The sequence below is a fragment of the Danio rerio genome, chromosome 24 (assembly GCF_049306965.1).
Source record: "Danio rerio strain Tuebingen ecotype United States chromosome 24, GRCz12tu, whole genome shotgun sequence".
NCBI classification, from domain to species: Eukaryota; Metazoa; Chordata; class Actinopteri; order Cypriniformes; family Danionidae; genus Danio; species Danio rerio.
The window spans coordinates 38,290,855-38,308,401 of record NC_133199.1 but is presented as its reverse complement, the minus strand read 5'-3'; the positions used below and the strand labels follow the sequence as shown (position 1 = coordinate 38,308,401).

The following is a 17,547-nucleotide window of genomic DNA, read 5'->3' as shown; positions in this document are numbered from 1 at the left end:
ACTATGGCCATCTTAGTTTATTGAATATAGAGCATGTGTTTGGACTGTGGGGAAAACCGGAGCACCCAGAGGAAACCCACGCCAACATGGAGAGAACACGCAAACTCCACACAGAAACGCCAACTGACCCAGTCCGGGACTCGAACCAGCGACCTTCTTGCTGTGAGGCAACAGTGCTAACCACTGAGCCACTGTGTCATGAAGACATTTTGTAAATTTCCTACTTTAAATATATTTAAATACACGCACCTCCACTCTTCACTTTCTTCCAGGACTCCAAACTCCCCAATCCTCTTTGTCGGTGACAGCCCAGTCACCACCAACCACAAGAGATAGAAACATCCTGTGAATTGCAGTTCACTTACAAAATTTGTTTTGTGGCAGTATATTTTTTGCCAATCGCCAAAAATGCATAATTTGAGACTAAATTATATGTATATGTACAGTTAAAGTCAGAAATATGGAGAGGGGTCTGGATGCAGACCTGGTGCAATGCAATCTGAGCTGCATCCAATGCTTTTTAATGCGCTCACCTAACCCCACCCCTAACCCTACCAGTCACAGTGACGTCACTCACTCCATTGAGTGCATTTTGTCTGACGTTGCATCGCTGAGTGATGCAATCTCAGCTTGCATCATCAAGGCTGCATCCAGATACTATTGGAATTTTTAGCCCCCCTTCAAACTTTTTTCTTCTTTTTTAAATATTTCCCAAATGATGTTTAACAGAGCAAGGACATTTTCACAGTATTTCTGATAATATTTGTTCTTCTGGAAAAAGGCTTATTTGTTTTATTTTGGCTAGAATAAAAGCAGTTTTTAATTTTTTAAACACCATTTTTAGGGACAAAATTGTTAGCCCCTTAAGCTATATTTTTGCGATAGTCTACGGAACAAACCATCATTATACAATAACATTCCTTATTACCCTAACCTGCCTAGTTAATCTAATTAAGCCTTTAAATGTCCCTGAAGCTGTATAGAAGTGTCTTGAAAAATATTTAGTCAAATATTATTTACTGTCATCACGGCAAAAATAAAATAAATCAGTTATTAGAGATGAGTTATTAAAACTATTATGTTTAGAAATGTGTAGAAAAAAATCTGCCCTCTGTTAAACAGAAATTGGGGAAAAAATAAATAGGGGGCTAATAATTCTGACTTCAACTGTATATATATATATAATTATTATTATTTTTTTGTTTAAAATCATTAGAATATTACATAACGATTGTGTTGCATAGGACATGCTTTTAAAGTCTCCAACCAGATTTAATTTCAAACTGACTCTGTGAAATCATGGCGAAAAAATACAGTATTCTCTTACCAGTTCTGATTTCAAAACAAACCCACTGCATCCTAAAATGCCTCTTTACCCAGTGTAAATGGTGTCTATCAGAGGGTCGCTGTGCAGTTTTGTGAAGGGTGTGGATTCACATCTCACTGTCGCTTTCGTCCTCCCCATTAGCACTTATGAGGGAAACAGTTGCTGGTGTGTCATACATCATTATGCGTTACACTTGGCATCCTGTTGCTGTTTCAAGCCACGAAGCAGCTTCCAGTTACGTTTACACTGTGCATAACAGTAGAGAATGATATGGAAAAAGTCAAAAGTCTATAAACAGCTTAACTTCTTTTTGTTTTCCTTCTGCATTAAAAAGGGCGGAGACTCACAGCCACACCCACTGATTACATCATCACAAATGGGAATAATGTACATTATAGTATGATGACGTCACATCCATGGTGGTAGGTGGCTCACTGTTGCCTCACAACGAGAAGGTTGCTGGTTCGAGTGCCGGCTGGCCCAGTTGGCATTTCTATGCAGAGTTTGCATGTTCTACCCTCGTTGGTGTGGGTTTCCTCTGGGTGCTCCGGTTTCTCCCACAGTATAAAGACATGTGCTATGGGTGAATTGAATAAACTAAATTGGCTGTAGTCTAGGAGTGTGAATGTGAGTGTGTATGGGTGTTTCCCAGTACTGGGCTGCGGATAGAAGGGCATCCACTGTGTAAAACCTATGCTGGATATGGTGGCGGTTCATTCTGCTGTGGCGACCCCTGTTGAATAAAGGGACTAAAAGTCGAAATGATGGTACATCCAAGCCTAATCTGATTGTTATGAGCAACTATTTTGCGTATTGTCAAAAAAGAGGCTAATTCATATGATCTAATTCATATAAAAACGTAGAATTTATAAAGGGCCATGAAACGCCCTTGTTTGAGCAGGGTGTTTTTACACCTCTAGTTTGGAAAAAGTTAGGAAAGTGGGCGTGTCCAGCTTTGTTTAGGGGGAGTGTTGGAGGAGGGAAAGAGGGAAGGTGCATAAAAATTTGCATAAAAGTGGGAGTTTCGTTTTGGGCACATGCTGATTTTCACAGAGGCAAAACAAACACACAGATGCAGGGGAGAAAGACAGTGACTGTGTTTACATGGACATAAGTAATCGAATTATTAGCCAAATTATTAAATGGTGGTCTTTAACTGCAGTTTGGCACATTCATTCAGGAACATTTCATGCATGCCCCTTGTGACAAACGAGATATTTGATTAGAGGAACTGCTGGAAGCGTGTATTTTTAATGCAATGTTTGATACTGCACTGCGAATGAGAGAAAAAAACCTCTGCATGTCTCTGTAACTCAGATGCACTCAGTAGGTAGCGTCAGAAAGCCGTGTGTATAGACTATCCTATCACAATTTGCGGTGAAAATCCTACACGCGTTAATAATTTGATTGCCGTGTTTACATGTTTACACTCGAAAAGCAGCATTTACAGCGAATCTTTCATTCCATAATATTGCAGTGATATTAACGTACTGTAAACTTTAGTAACTTAGAAATCATTTTGACTAAGATCTGTCTTTAAACACTAAAAGAGTACTGCTGATTTTGTCTAACTTTGTCATCTGAATAAACAAACAAAGACATTGATCACTTACCAAATAAATCTGTAGAGAGAGAACAATCAACACCAACTGGAGCCGCGTCTTTTTTTTAAAAGGTGACGAGCAACAAATCATGATTTCACCATTTCCAGATGAGAAAAGCTCTCAGGTGAAAAATGTTTCTTAGATACGTATTACTGCCGCGCGTCGTGTGCACTGTAATCCACACGTGAGTCCAGCTGCGCTCTCATAGCGGGTAATTAAAACAAAACTTTGCTGCAGCAAATTATGAAAGCAACACTGATGACCCGTATCTCCAAACAATTCTTCTTCTCCCATTTGTTTCAGCAACCCAACATGTCGTCTCTCTACCGTCTGAACACTGTACAGGTAAAAACAGTCTTCGAAACTATCATGCATATTAATTAAGTTGCATGGCATACACAATAGAGCGCGCTGATTGGTTCGAACCAAGTCATTTTCATGAATTAGTGCTGCACACTCAGAGACGTCACAAAGTACTCGCAGATACAGACAGCCAGTCTACACGCTGAAATACACGCAAGAACCTAATCGGCGTGACGCAGCTTCAAAAAATTGTTTCAACTCAGAAGAACGAATTTGCTCAAAGTAACGCAAAAACAACCAAATTTCACGTTTTTGTGAATTCGATGTGTTCTAATAGTGTTTTTAGCAGCGTGGGACACATATACGACTGTCAACAGCTCAAAAAATGTGTTTTGGTGTTTCGTGACCCTTAAAAGTAGGATTACACCACCCCTAAACCCCACCCCTCATTGTGGGTTGAGCAAATCATACTAAAATCTATGATTGCACTGGAAAAATGCTGGGTTCCACACAATCAATGTGTTGAGACTGTTCATTAGTTTTCACAATTTAAGTGGATTGAACATAAAACAATCAAGTTGTCCTTAAAAAACTCAAGAATTGTGCTTTCAACTCATTTTAAATAAGTAGTTTGAACAAACAGCAAACGTCATTTTTTAGTCATACAATTTAATATGAATTAGCCACTAAATCAACAAAGTATGAATTGCCGTGAGATTTAGGCCCAATCCCACTTCTCCTTACCCCTACCCCTCGTTTTGCGCGTTCACGACAAGGGGTAGAGGTATACCAATTCTCTTTAGCTTGAAGGCGTAGGGCTAAGGGGAAGGGACGAATACCCCTTCGAACGAACATTTTTCAGGACCACACTCGAAACCATGGGGTAAGAAAATTTCCCAGAATACACCTGCCACAGCTGAACCCGGAAATTGAAATTGAAATACGGAAATTTTTACGACAAACAAGCACATGTTTTAATATATTCATAACCTCGTTCTTATTTTACCGTCATGCTTTAAAAAAAAACGCTAAAATAAAAACCGTTAAATTTCGCAATCTATAATCCATAATCATGTATAGCAGTCCCACAACATTCTGACACTCGATGACACTCGAATACCCTGACAGAAAAGTCTAGTGGCTGAGAATGAGCTTTTTACAGTGTCTGCAATAATGTTAATGCTGTTTTTGTGTGTTTACATAGATAAATATGGCCATGATGTAAATGCACAGTATTTTAACCACATTATATCATTATGACAACGTAATATATGCCTTCAGAGTCAAGATCATGTGATCTCATATGAAGCAAGAGATCACAATGACATATGATGACGTGTGCAGGTGCTGTAGTGCTGTCTCAATTCTTAGTGGTACATTTTGAAGCCCTTCCCCTTAGCCCTTACAACCGAGGGGTACAAGAATAGAATTGGTATTGGGCCATAGCCTGTATAACCTTTTGTCGTCTATTGATCATACATAATAATCTAGTCTCAAATAAAGCAATTTCATTGGCTGTTGCTTGTTGACATGTTCACACAACTTCCAAGACTTTTGGCCACAATGGTCTTCCATATCATGGAGCTTTGCTATATAAAAATCATGTTTAGATTTTTTTTTCAAGTGATACACAAACTAATTTTTTAAAAATTGTTATCATTTTTATATGCAATAAAAGTATCTGTTAAATTCTTTAGTAATCACTACACACAGAAATAACATACAGTTGTCAGTCCTGTCTGTTTGTGATGCTCTATAGACACCCTTAAACAAAACAATTCTTAAAATATAGTTATAATTAGAATTTAAAGTCTGGTTAAGTTGAGTGAAACAAAATATTGAGTAGGGGGTGGGGCTTTTTTATGCTCATCATTCTCTCATAGCAAACTAACAGTAAAAGGGGCGTGGTTAACACCCCATTCACATGGGGCTTCAGTCAACGCTTGACTGAAGTTGGGGCTAAAGCGATCATCATAGCAGCATCAGCCAATAAAATTCAGTGAGCAATAGGCCACTGTCTAGCAGGTGTATTTGCATACAGTGATCTGATTGGCTGACGCTTCCGTCGGCGCTTGAACATTTTGGCTCGTCCCAACTTCTGCTGCTAGCAATGCCTCTGAAGCAGCACCGACGGATCCACAATGCAGTTTGGCAACGCCTGACGTCACCCATTTAAAGTGAATGGGAAGCGTTGACGCTGACGCCCAGTGTGAACGGGCTGTAAGAATGTCATGGCTGCAGCCGTCAAACTAACATCCTCAGAGCAGGACAGCGGAAGCAAATGCTCAGATTTTTAAAACAAAATTATTTTTTCAGCAGATTAACTTGCACAGATTAATCGTTCACCTAAATAACAACAATGTGCGCTAGTAAAATTCATCAAAAACCTCAAAAATTTTGATGAAAAAATTTTCCACAGCGGAATGAATCGCTAACTTATCCAGCAAGTTTTTACGCAGCGGATGCCCTTCCAGCTGCATCCCATCTCTGGGAAACATCCACACACACACACTCATACACTACAGACAATTTAGCCTACACAATTCACCTGTACCGCATGTCTTTGGACTGTGGGGGAAACCGGAGCACGCGGAGGAAACCCACGCGAATGCAGGGAGAACATGCAAACTCCACACAGAAACGCCAACTGAGCCGAGGATCGAACCAGCGACCCAGCAACCTTCTTGCTGTGAGGTGATAGCACTACCTACTGCGCCACTGCCTCGCCCGATACTTTAACTTAAATGGTGTAAATTCACAGTACTATAGGTTAGCTTTTTAACTCAAATGCTTTGTTGCAATCTGTTTCGTCAAACGGTTTGAGTTGACCTAACTTATTGGGTATTACAGTACTCAGTTGGCTTGAGTTCTCTTCATTTATTGGGTTTTACTTTGCTTAAATTGCTTTGTTTATTCAAATGGACTAAGTTTACACTCATTATGATTAGTTTTTTTAACTTAAATGGTTTGTTGCAATCGGTTTCCTCAAATGGTTTGAGTTACCTTAACATTTTGGGTTTTACACTGTAGGGTTACCACTGTGCCAACCATACCTTTATTTCAAGGTCTGACTCCTGTATTCCATAAAGAAAACAGAAATTTAAATAGAAATGATAATATGGCATGAAATGAAAAACTTGCTGTGTTTATAAGTCTAGATTTTTACAAACTTCAACCATAGCCTTAGATGCTTTGTTTTTCTTACATGTCTTTTACATGAGTTTAGTGATACCAGCTTAAACTAGCCTAAAACCTACAGTTTTATATATCTGTAAAAAATTTTCATGGCGTTATTAAACATATTCAGTTACAACGGTTTAATTTTATCTGCATTTACAAATATCCTTTAGTAAAACACAGGCTAATTAGGGCCAGAACTGTAAAAATAGATGTAAAATGAAGCAATTGTTTTTTTTTTTATTATACATTGTGTGATATTGTGCTATCTATAAAAACATCCATAAAAGAAACAGAAAATATACTGATAAATCTCTTGACGTAAAACCATAATAGGATGGTTTTTGTACATCACCATTCAAGTTAATATAGTTGAGCTTCTTAATATAAAATCTAAGTGTGACACTGAACAAACACACACACACACACACACACACACACACACACTAATGGGGAAAATGTTGGATCGTTAACATGGCATACTATAATGTGATAAAGAGTTAGTTATTTAATTCAGTTAAATCTACAATAAATCGACCTGAGAGAGGAAAAAAATGTATCTTCAATGCAGTGTAAATCGCTTTGGTGTAAAAGCATCTGTCAAATGAATAAATAATTAACTTTCATTCAAAGCAGCTTTCCAGCATCACAATCATTGGTGTAAGACTGTAGTAAATGAATGAGGCTTAACCATTGAACATACAGAGAGAAAGAGAGAGAAGGAGAGAGAGAGAGAAAGCCCCACTGTGGTCTTTCGCTCTCTCCTGTAATGATTGATGCTGAAGTTCATTACAGTGTGTTGGATTTGACCAGTGTAATAGAGCTTCATCACTCTCATCTGAGACAGAACGGCCTCCCAAAGAGAGACAAATGAGTCCTGTGTTCATTAACAAAAACCTCACACACACACACACACACACACACACACACACACACACACACACACACACACACTCTCTCTCTCTCTCTCTCTCTTTAGATGATCAGTTCTGGTCATCATCAAGTCAAAGCATTGTTTTCTAATACCTTAGGTCAATGTCGGTCAGTTCTACACACACTCAAAACAAATATGTTTGATATTTGTACAAACGACTGATTTAAAACGAGCTGATTCAACACAATTCTTCAGTTTTTTTGGTACGACTTAAATGTTTTAGGTTCAATCCACTTAAATGTGTGAAAAAAACTAATAAGTTAACTTAATTATTTCATGTTGTTCCAACACATATCGATTAAGTTGACTTAATTGTTTTTTACAAATTTAAGTAGACTGAACATAAAACAATTAAGTTGTCCAAAAATATCTCAAGATTTGTGTTGATTCAGCTCATTTTAAATAAGTAGTTTGAACAAGCAGCAAATATACACTGTAAGAAATGCTGGGTTCCACAGAATTTTTTCATCTTGTCCCAACACAAATCGATTAAGATAACCTGATTGTTTTTACAAATTTAAATGGATTGAACATTAAAACAATCAAGTTGTCCCAAAAAAACCCTAAGAACTGTGTTATCTTAACTCATTTCAAATAAGTAGTTTGAACAAGCAACAAAAGTCATTTTTTCAGTGTATTTTTGAGAGTGTATGTGAAAATATTTCACTTTCAAATCCACTTCTGATTTTACAAGATCTTCTCAAGGAATAACGAAATGATGAGACTTCAAAGTCAGCAGAGCTAGAATGCAACTAAAAACATTTTTGAAAATATTTTGTAGCATGAAGGTTATTTGTTAACTGCTGAGAATCTGACTGCCGTCTTATGCACTGAAAAAAATATGTATGCAAAGTAGTTGCAAACAATTTATATGTGTTTAATTTAAACAAATAAATTTAATTTGGTAATGTTAAACTTAATTTGCCTATTTAATTTCAGCCCAAATAAATTGTTTACAACCACCTAATTATTATTATTATTTTTTTAAATCTAAGGAATCTTTTTTCAGAGTGGTTTGCACTGTAAAAAGCAATTACTTAAAGCGAGTAACCCCATTGCACTAAAAGTGCAAGTTGATTTAACTTACAAAAATGTAAATTATTTCTGTTCTAACTTCCAACTTTTAAGTTAACCTAACTTAATTTTTATAATTTTGCGCATAGTTTATTTACCTAATAGTTTTAAAGCCGTGTTTAATACCTTTTTCAAATTGAACCAATTGCTTTTTACAGTGTGGATAAATAACACGTTTCACTAAATCAATTAGTTTGTATATTTATTCATTTATTTTTTGCCAGAGCTAAATGGTGAAGTTAATGTTTCATGTCAAAGTCATCAAAACTGAATATCGGTGTAATTCTATGTTAAATTAATACTTTGGATATCAGAGTTTAAGGGAAACAAAAAAGTAATAAATGAAATTAGTCAGAGCAACAATGCTGCTTTAAAAGAAAGATGCTAAAAAGCTCAAGCTTCGCAATGCTCCTTTAGGACAATTAGCATTAAAATAGATGATGTTCATCTTTAAGTCAAAGATTTTACCCCTTGGTCTGTTGACATTGATGACAGATGTGCTCTATTACCTGCTCAAAACACATCAAACAGAGTCAATCTGCTGGATGTCTAAAGGAGCAAACACAGCTTTAAATAATGCCTAACTATTTTATCCGGTAACAATAAATATAATATACTGTAGATAATGCAAGATTAATATTTCCAGAAACTGCTTATGCAAAACATTCAACAGTGGAAAATGTATATAAAAATTATATAAAAAACAAGCAATGTTGCATTTTCCATACCCACATATGTAACTATTGTTATAATTATTAGTATTATGTAATTAATAGTTCAATTGTTGCATGCCATTTATATTATTTGCTATTTAATAAAACATACAAATGAATAAATAGGCAATTCGTCAAAAAATAGTCACCTTATGCTTCAAAATATGTGTTATATCAAATAGGCTATAAATTGAGTTGATCAATAATTATTTCGACTGAAACAAAAAAAAACAACAACAAATATGCAATGAACAAATCGTCTCCCCTGAACAGTTTTATGCAAACATATTGCACCATATTTATTGTGAGGTCGATTGGAATATATCAGTCTGCCATTGTGTTCTTCAGCTTATTTATTTCCATCACCGTTTTTTCCACAAAGAACTGGGAGAGATTCCGCCTGTGAGGGACAGAAATGCTTTAAGAGCACATGCAAAAAAGGTCGAAACAACGAAAACGGCCCGTTAAAACAACACGGGGAAATCAGACAACAAATGGCAAAACACATGCAAAAACTCACTAGACAGCAACTTATAAATACTTATTATTCTTTTAAAAAGTCTCTTTACAGTCTCGTATAGTGCACATGTGTGTCGCGAGGACACATTTCATATTTACAAAATGTACAAAATAATAAATTAAAAATAAAGGAATTTGAACAAACCTGAAAGCAATATCGAAATGAACAGATATAAAAGTCGGTAACACTTTCAAATAACGTCCATGTGTAAATGCTTAACAGGTTACATGTTAATATACATTCAAATATTATAAACTTTGATATATATATGCTATTTAGAATCGAATAAATATAAACAGATAATCCGTTAAGCATTGAGTAGGCCTCGTGTATTTTATTGTTACCTAAAGAAGTATCCTAATTGTCTCCTTTGAGCTGTGCTTCATGCATCTGTGGCCCCTGACCAGTGAAACGAGGTCAAGTAAATGTTCACTTGAGGAGTCATTTATATTGAGGAGTTCATTCATGGCCTGCTGCCCGGTTCGATCTGTTGATGTTGACTCCGCACCGCGAACCTGTTGACGTGCACTGGAATGGGCACCACGATTTTGGGGTTCCGGACGGGCTCGCCTGATCTGTTGTTGACATTTCCGGCTTTGATGCGTTTCCATTTGGCCCTGCGGTTCTGGAACCAGATTTTGACCTGGACCTCGCTGAGTTTGAGCGCATGCGCGATCTGCGAGCGCTCGGTGAGGGACAGATACTTCTTACAGTGAAACTCCTTCTCGAGTTCCAGCAGCTGCTCGCTCGTGAAAGCTGTCCGTCTCCTGCGGCTCTTTCCCGCAGAGCCGCCCGGCGGTAACGCGTCCTGTGAGCCGCCTTTCAGTTTGCCTTTCTGGGACGCAGAGGCGCAGGTGTTCCCGTCGGAGAAGCTTTCGTTCTCGCTGTCGGCCGAGCTGTCCTCCCGGTCACTGCACGCGGCCTCCGCTGCTTTCAGGTCCAGTTTCTCGTCATCTGAACTGTAGAGTTTGGTTTCGCCTGAGAAGAATGAAAAGTAAGATATTAAGCTCTGGGAAATAGCTTCCATGTAGGCTACATTTCTGTGAAATATTTCAGCTCCCTAAAATTACTTTTATGTAGGCTGTTAAATTAAATGGTGTCGAGCAGAAGTCAAAAGTAATTTTTGACAGCTTCGAAATAATTATTGGTCAAGAAAAGTGAATTAAATAGAAAATAAATAATTAGCAAATTATCTAATGTGCTTTAAAAAAAATGCCAAAATTAAATTTCTAATCAGCTGCTTTGAAATATTCTACTCTATTTGACACTTCACATGTTGACAATAGTTAATAAATGTATCAAAAACACTGAAATCTATGAACTTGCGTATAACTGTATTTTTCTTTTTTTAAAGCGGGGCCAGAAATGCTTTTCACTTTTTTTTGATGAGGAATGTTTACGAAATGTGTGTAAAAGCCTGAGTAGAAATGACAATAATAACAAGATTTTTATAACAATTTAAAGAGTGCTGCAACATTACATATTAAGTAGCCTAATTGTAATTAATTTGTTCGTACCATTTTCCGATTCAGTCTCCTTTAATTTCAACTTTAAAAAACATAATTTACTGAACATATTTAGAATTATTTTGCAACAACTGTAGTCTGGGGCGTAAAATTAATTTTAAACTCCCTTGTGACAGGAGCCGAGGCCTGTGCCACATGATTATCAATTGACAATGTTTTTTTTTTTCCTTTTTACATATTTATTAGGTTCCTAAATATATTTTAGATAAAAAAGCATTCTGTTAATCCTGTGCATAAAAAGCGGCTATTTTTTAAACATTTCATGCAAAAACAGTGCTTTAAACCCGACTTAAATTTGTTACATTCACATTGTAAATATATTTAAAAAAACATTTTATGAAGTTTCTTCATATTTCTGACGGCAACAATCTTTTAACTTTTATTTAACCCATATTGTAGGCCTTAAAAAAACGTTTTTATTTTTTAAGTTTATTCGATTTTTATTTCTTTTTGAGGAATTATTATTTAATTTAAAACACTTTACTTTTGGGTTTTGATGTAAAAAGTTATATTCAGGTTACAAATTACTTTATTAGCTATCTAACTCACCAGTAAACCAGTTAGCCTACCTAAAACAATTACAGAATAAAAGTTTGTTGTGGAACTTTGAGACTGTAAAACATTCTTTTGAGTTCTATTTAAAGTTCTTTGGAGTTCTAATTAGAACTTTTTTTTTTTTTGGAAAATGCTGTTGAACTGTTTGCGCTCCTAATTAAACCACCTGTCAGCGAGAGAGTTGGTCTCCGGTGCTCACCTGCGACTGCTTGAAAAGTTTCCGTGAAATTGAGGAGTTCAGAGCCTTTGAGTTCGTCATGCGGGCTCTCTTGCCGGTTCATCCCCGTCCCGTCTGCGCCTAACCGGGGTCCCGGCATCTCCTGCGGGGGGTAGAAACTATCTGGAGGGTCCGAGAAACTAGGCAGGGTGGTGGTGAGCGCCACCATGGAGGGCATTCCCTGTCCTAACCCCGCGCAAAAAGTGTTGGTCAGACGCCCTGCGAAAGATGCCAGCGGTGCCAAAGGTGGGATCCCTGACGGTAATGACGAATGAGACAGGGCTTGTGGAATCATAAGCGGTCGGTACGGCATAAACATCGGGTAGCCCGTGTAGAGCAGGTGGCCCGGTCGTGGCTGTGGAGTGCCAATCAAAGAATCAATGGAAAACGCCGTGCCCGTACCGCTCGGTCTCTGCATGGTGAACTGAGCGCGGTCTGGTCGTATAAATCCCGTGCTGTACTGGCCTTCAAATCACCCAAATGTGTGTCCACGGTTATCCTGGCGCTGCTGTAGGGTCCTCGCCGTCCAACTGACTGAGACCTGATGCGTTTTTTGTCTGGAGCTCTCCCTGTCTCAGCCTCTATTTGTCACATACTGAGACATAAACACACACATACACACACCCCTCTCTCACTCTCTCTCTCGCGCGCTCTCGCCCTCTCTCTCTCTCTCTTTCTCTCAGTTATCATCAATACAAGAGGATAGAAGGGGGAGTTGCCCTGGAGACTCATCCATCTTCCTCAAATTACGCTTCATTTCCTTATTCAGTCCCTGACTTTTTAGGCCGCCTAGAGAGAGGGGGGGTAGTTTCCCAGTGGGTCAAGTCCCCTCCTCTGGAAAGCGAATGTGAGGGGACTCCGCTGACCACACCAACCCAATCAACTATTATTAATTTTGATTGATGATAAGTAATTACTTTGTATTCAAGGGAAGATATATAACAACGGTTCTTTTGTTGATTCTTTCAGAGGCCGATGGCATCGGAGTCGTGAGGGCGGAGAGGCAGATGTTTCGGCCCTCTTGTGAGAGAGAGTCTTTTCTATTCTGCGGGGAGAAAGAGTGAATCTGGCCGACAATTATCCCCAAGAGAGAAATTTTACTGATGAAATGACGTTTGAATGCGGAGATCTGTGTGAACTCCGCTTATAAAATAGGGGAGAATTAAGATTTGGATATAAATATCTGATTATATTTAGATGGATTCGAGATGATAATAAAAACAAAAAAAGAAAATCGGCATATTTGAACATTTGTACGCTATAGGTGTAGTTAAATTATTGTAGTCTTTAACATAGCATACATTTTAGTCTTACTTTTTGTTAGCTAAAAACATCATGAATTTTGAGTCACCAGCAGGGTGTGAATTTTGGGAGGTTCTGACCCCCCTCATTAGCTTCTGAACCTCCCTAAAGCGTCAAAACAAACAGTTGGAGAAGGTAAAAAAAAGTGGGAAATGTAAAATACATTTGTGTGGAAATCTAAAATAGGCAAATGCATTTCAAAAGGGATATAAAGTTTAGGCTATTACAAAAGTTAGAAAGGTTTCTTAAAATGTATATGCAGCTCCAGAATGTAAGTTAAAGTCAGATTATCAGCCCCCTTTGATTAAAAAATAAATAAATAAATAAATAAATAATTTCCCAAATGATGCTTAAAAGAGCAAGGAATTTTTTACAGTATGTCTGATAATATTTTTCTTCTGAAGAAACTCTTATTTGTATTATTTGGCTAGAATAAAAGTTCTTAATTTTATGACCAATTTTAAGGGCAAAATTATTAACCCCTTTAAGCTATTTTTTTCGATAGTCTACAGAACAAATCATTATTATACAATAACTTTCCTAATTACCCTAACCTGCCTACCTAATTAACTTAGCCTTTAAATGTCACCTTAAGTTGTATAGAAGTCTCTTGAAAAATATCTAGTAAAATATTAATTATTGTCATCACGGCTAAGATAAAATAATTGAGTTATTAGAAATGAGTTATTAAAACTATTAGAAATGTGTTAAATAAATCTTCTCTCCGTTAAACAGAAATCGAGAAAACAATAGGGGGGCTAATAATTCTGACTTCAACTGTATTGCCTAACCATATAGTAACAGCAGGCGGCGCAAGCGCTTTTCTAACGGTCTTCAAGTAGCTTGCTAACATAGTTAAAACATCAAGTAATCTTCTATAGACTATTATTTTCTTACTTAAAAGTATTTAAAGCAACTTTATTTTTCATAATAATGTTTTTATATGGATATGAATTTTAATCTAGAATAATTATGGGAGGATCCGAGCCCCCTAATGAGGCCTTGAACCTCCCTGATTGATGTAGGCTACATCAAAACAAACACTAGGGGGAGGTTAAAATGAGAAATTTAAAGTAGCCTATATACATTTGTGTGGAAATGTAAAATATACACTTCAAAGGCGTTTTCAAATAGCCTAACGTTTGAGTTAGGCAAGTTCGCTAAATGTGTAAGCTCGAGAAAAGAAATGGCGCCAGAGGGGGTAACCATAGCAACAGCAGGTGGCGCAAGCACTTTCCGTTAGGGTCTGACTGAACTTCTAGAAAAACAGGTAGGCAAAGCTGTCATTATATATGATTTTTTATTTATTTTTTACATTTTCATAGCATAAGTGTTTGACGAAAAGCTTTGGTCTGCAGAATCACATTTCTGTGTTTGCGCCCTGAAAAGACAGTTTAAATTTGTTAGACAATCTCTCATATAGGCTATAGCCTAGCTAACTGACAAAATGGCCGATCTCTAGACATGATTAACCAGACGTTTCTCCCATAACCTGTGCTTTTTTTATTTTAATTAATTTTGCTTAATATTTGTAAAACTTTGAATTAATAAACTTGACACAGCTTGAGGTTTCCCTCCCGGATAACGTCCTTTTAAAGAGACTTTTCCCTTAGTTATTATAATATTTGGACAGAGTAGCATAGTTTGTAAATTCGTTACAGTCACTACTTGTTGTGTAAAATGTATAGGCCAAATGTGGTATCTTCACCGATATTCAGAGAAACATCCACGGTGTAAAATCAAACGGACAGTTTGACAATGTTAAGCAGTTACACAGAAAATTAATAAGGAAAGACTTTAAGAGGCAAAAGTAATCGCACTTTGCTTTAATAGTTTAGAATGTCATTTTTTTCTAAAAAGAAAAAACAAAAGAAAAGGGGTCTAAAATTGTACCCTCTGAGCGGTTTCTCTTTCCCTGCTAAGCATTAATTTAATCGGAGATCATTTTACCGTTTAAATGCCAATTCACTTCTGATGATGATTAGGCGCTATTGAGTCCTGCGGGGCGCGCGCTCTCCAACTGGCCGTCTGATTGCGCGAGGACATAAACACATCACCTCCGACTCTGATTAGCGATGGAGGACCCACAGATGCTAATTATTCTTATAATTGCAAATGACTCCATTCAGGAGCAGTGCTCTTTGATCTATTGAAACCAGACAGCGCGCTCTCTCTCTCTCACGCTACTGAATGGGATACAATCAGAGCCCCCTCCTCTCGGTCATCGTATATGAGACTTTTATCAAAGATCTGCTCATAGACAATCGTTTCGCACCTTTGTTCTTCACTACATGAGCTACACACGAAGAGGAAAAAACAAAGCACAGTCTACACGGCTTTATTATATATTTGACGCGCAATTAATAACTTTGTAGCCTATCTAAATGGCGCAGGGTAAAAGAAAGGAAATATTTTTTTATTGTTAAAGATTCCTTAGAATTTTTTAACTAATGTGTTTGCAGGTCAAGTGGGACGACTGGTAAAATGTAAATAATGTTCAGAATACAATATTAATAGAAAACATGTTGAATGAAAATGGATAAAATTTTAAAATGTTTTGATTCTATATTTATATTTTGATAAGATTTATAATTTTAAACAAAACAAAAGATTTTTGTTTATTATGTTTTTAAAATTATTATTATTATTATCAGGCTATTATTGATATATTAATAAAAATATTTGTGAGTTATAATTATTATAATACTTAGATTATAAAATGTGAATGAAATGATCTAAAAAGGAATATAATTTTTTAATTCTAATAATTAATACAAAAATATACAAACATTTTCACTTATATTATATGATTATAAGATTGACTTATTGTAATTATAAATATATCTAAAAATAATAAAAATTCTATAAAAATAATTATTATATGATTGTAATAATATTAAGCAAATTTATTATAAAACACATTTTTTCAATCTTCATTTCTAAAAATGTATTAGGAAACATTTATCAATAATAATATGATAATAATAATAATAATAATATAATAAAAATAATAATAATAGGCAGTTCATTTCCCTGTGATGACCCCTGATAAACTATAGACTAAGCTTAAGAAAAATTATTTAATGAATAATAATAATAATAATAATAATGAGGTAAATCTTTTTAGTCAACGCTCTTTGCATTATTGCTGCTGGTGTTCTGTAGGGAAGGTGACAGGATCATTAAACACGTGAGACCTTTACTTGTTGGTTATCATTCAAGTGCTTGCCTCTCCATAACATAATCACATAATACTTCTGCACATCTCATCTCCATAATGCTTCTCTGAAGGAAAATTCACACGTGGGTGATCTCATGTCACTCACTCAACCTGATAACAACCTGTAACTAAACAATTGTAGATGTAGATATGATTCTGTGAACGCATAAAATCTAGAAAAATATTGGCGAGTTTTGAAAAATACCAAATTTTGCTGAATTTAAGTGTTCACTCAAAAAAGATTGTTTGTAAACCAAACTTTGGTCAAATTACTCGGGTGAAAAGGTGTCATTTAAATTTCATTGAAACATTTAAACCAATGTTGGATTACAAACAACCCATCACATTTTAGACTGATGCATTAACATAAAAATTAAATGGATCAATTTAAAATTAAGTCATTAGAATAATGATAATATGTATAATGTGATAATATGATAAATGCTAATATTATTCTATTCTAACACACTCAAAAATCACCCATCACCCATTTCGTCCATATTTCACCCAGTGTTGGGTTAAAACAACCCAGCATTTTTTTTCAAAGCAAGATTTTGTAAAAGTAAATCTCTTCTGAATGCATCCCTCTAAAACATGATGGATTGTTTGTAACCCAACATTGGTTTAAAAATTTCAATGAAATTTAAAGGACAGTTTTTAACTCAATGCATGGATTATTTGACTTTTTGGGTTATTATCTTTTGAGAGGTCTCTTAGATTCAACAAAATTCTAAATTTTTCTATATATTTTGTACAGTTGAAGTCAGAATTAGTAGCCCCCCTGAATTATTAGACAGCTTGTTTATTTTTTCCCCCAATTTTTGTTTAGTGGAGAGAAGATTTTTTTTTCAACGCATTTCAAAACATAAAGTTTTAATAAATCATCTCTAATAACTGATTTATTTTATATTTGCCGCGATGACAGTAAATAATATTTTACTAGATAGTTTTCAAGACACTTCTATACAGCTTAAAGTGAGCAACTAGATTAATTAGGTTAACTAGGCAGGTTAGGGTAATTAGACAAGTTATTGTATAACGATGGTTTGTTTGATATATTTTCGAGGAAAAAATA

The 17,547-nt window shown here is 36.0% G+C and overlaps 2 protein-coding genes across 2 annotated transcripts in view; one reads left to right on the top strand and one right to left on the bottom strand.

Annotated features, from left to right (window-relative positions):
- agap3 (ArfGAP with GTPase domain, ankyrin repeat and PH domain 3) overlaps positions 1-17,547 on the top strand; it is a 985,397-nt gene that overhangs the window by 354,969 nt on the left and 612,881 nt on the right. The window lies entirely within an intron of this gene.
- On the bottom strand, positions 9,395-12,514 carry gbx1 (gastrulation brain homeobox 1). The gene is given in 2 exon segments (NM_174861.2): positions 9,395-10,630; positions 11,933-12,514. Coding segments are annotated over 2 exon segments (951 nt in total). The 5' UTR covers positions 12,369-12,514; the 3' UTR covers positions 9,395-10,115.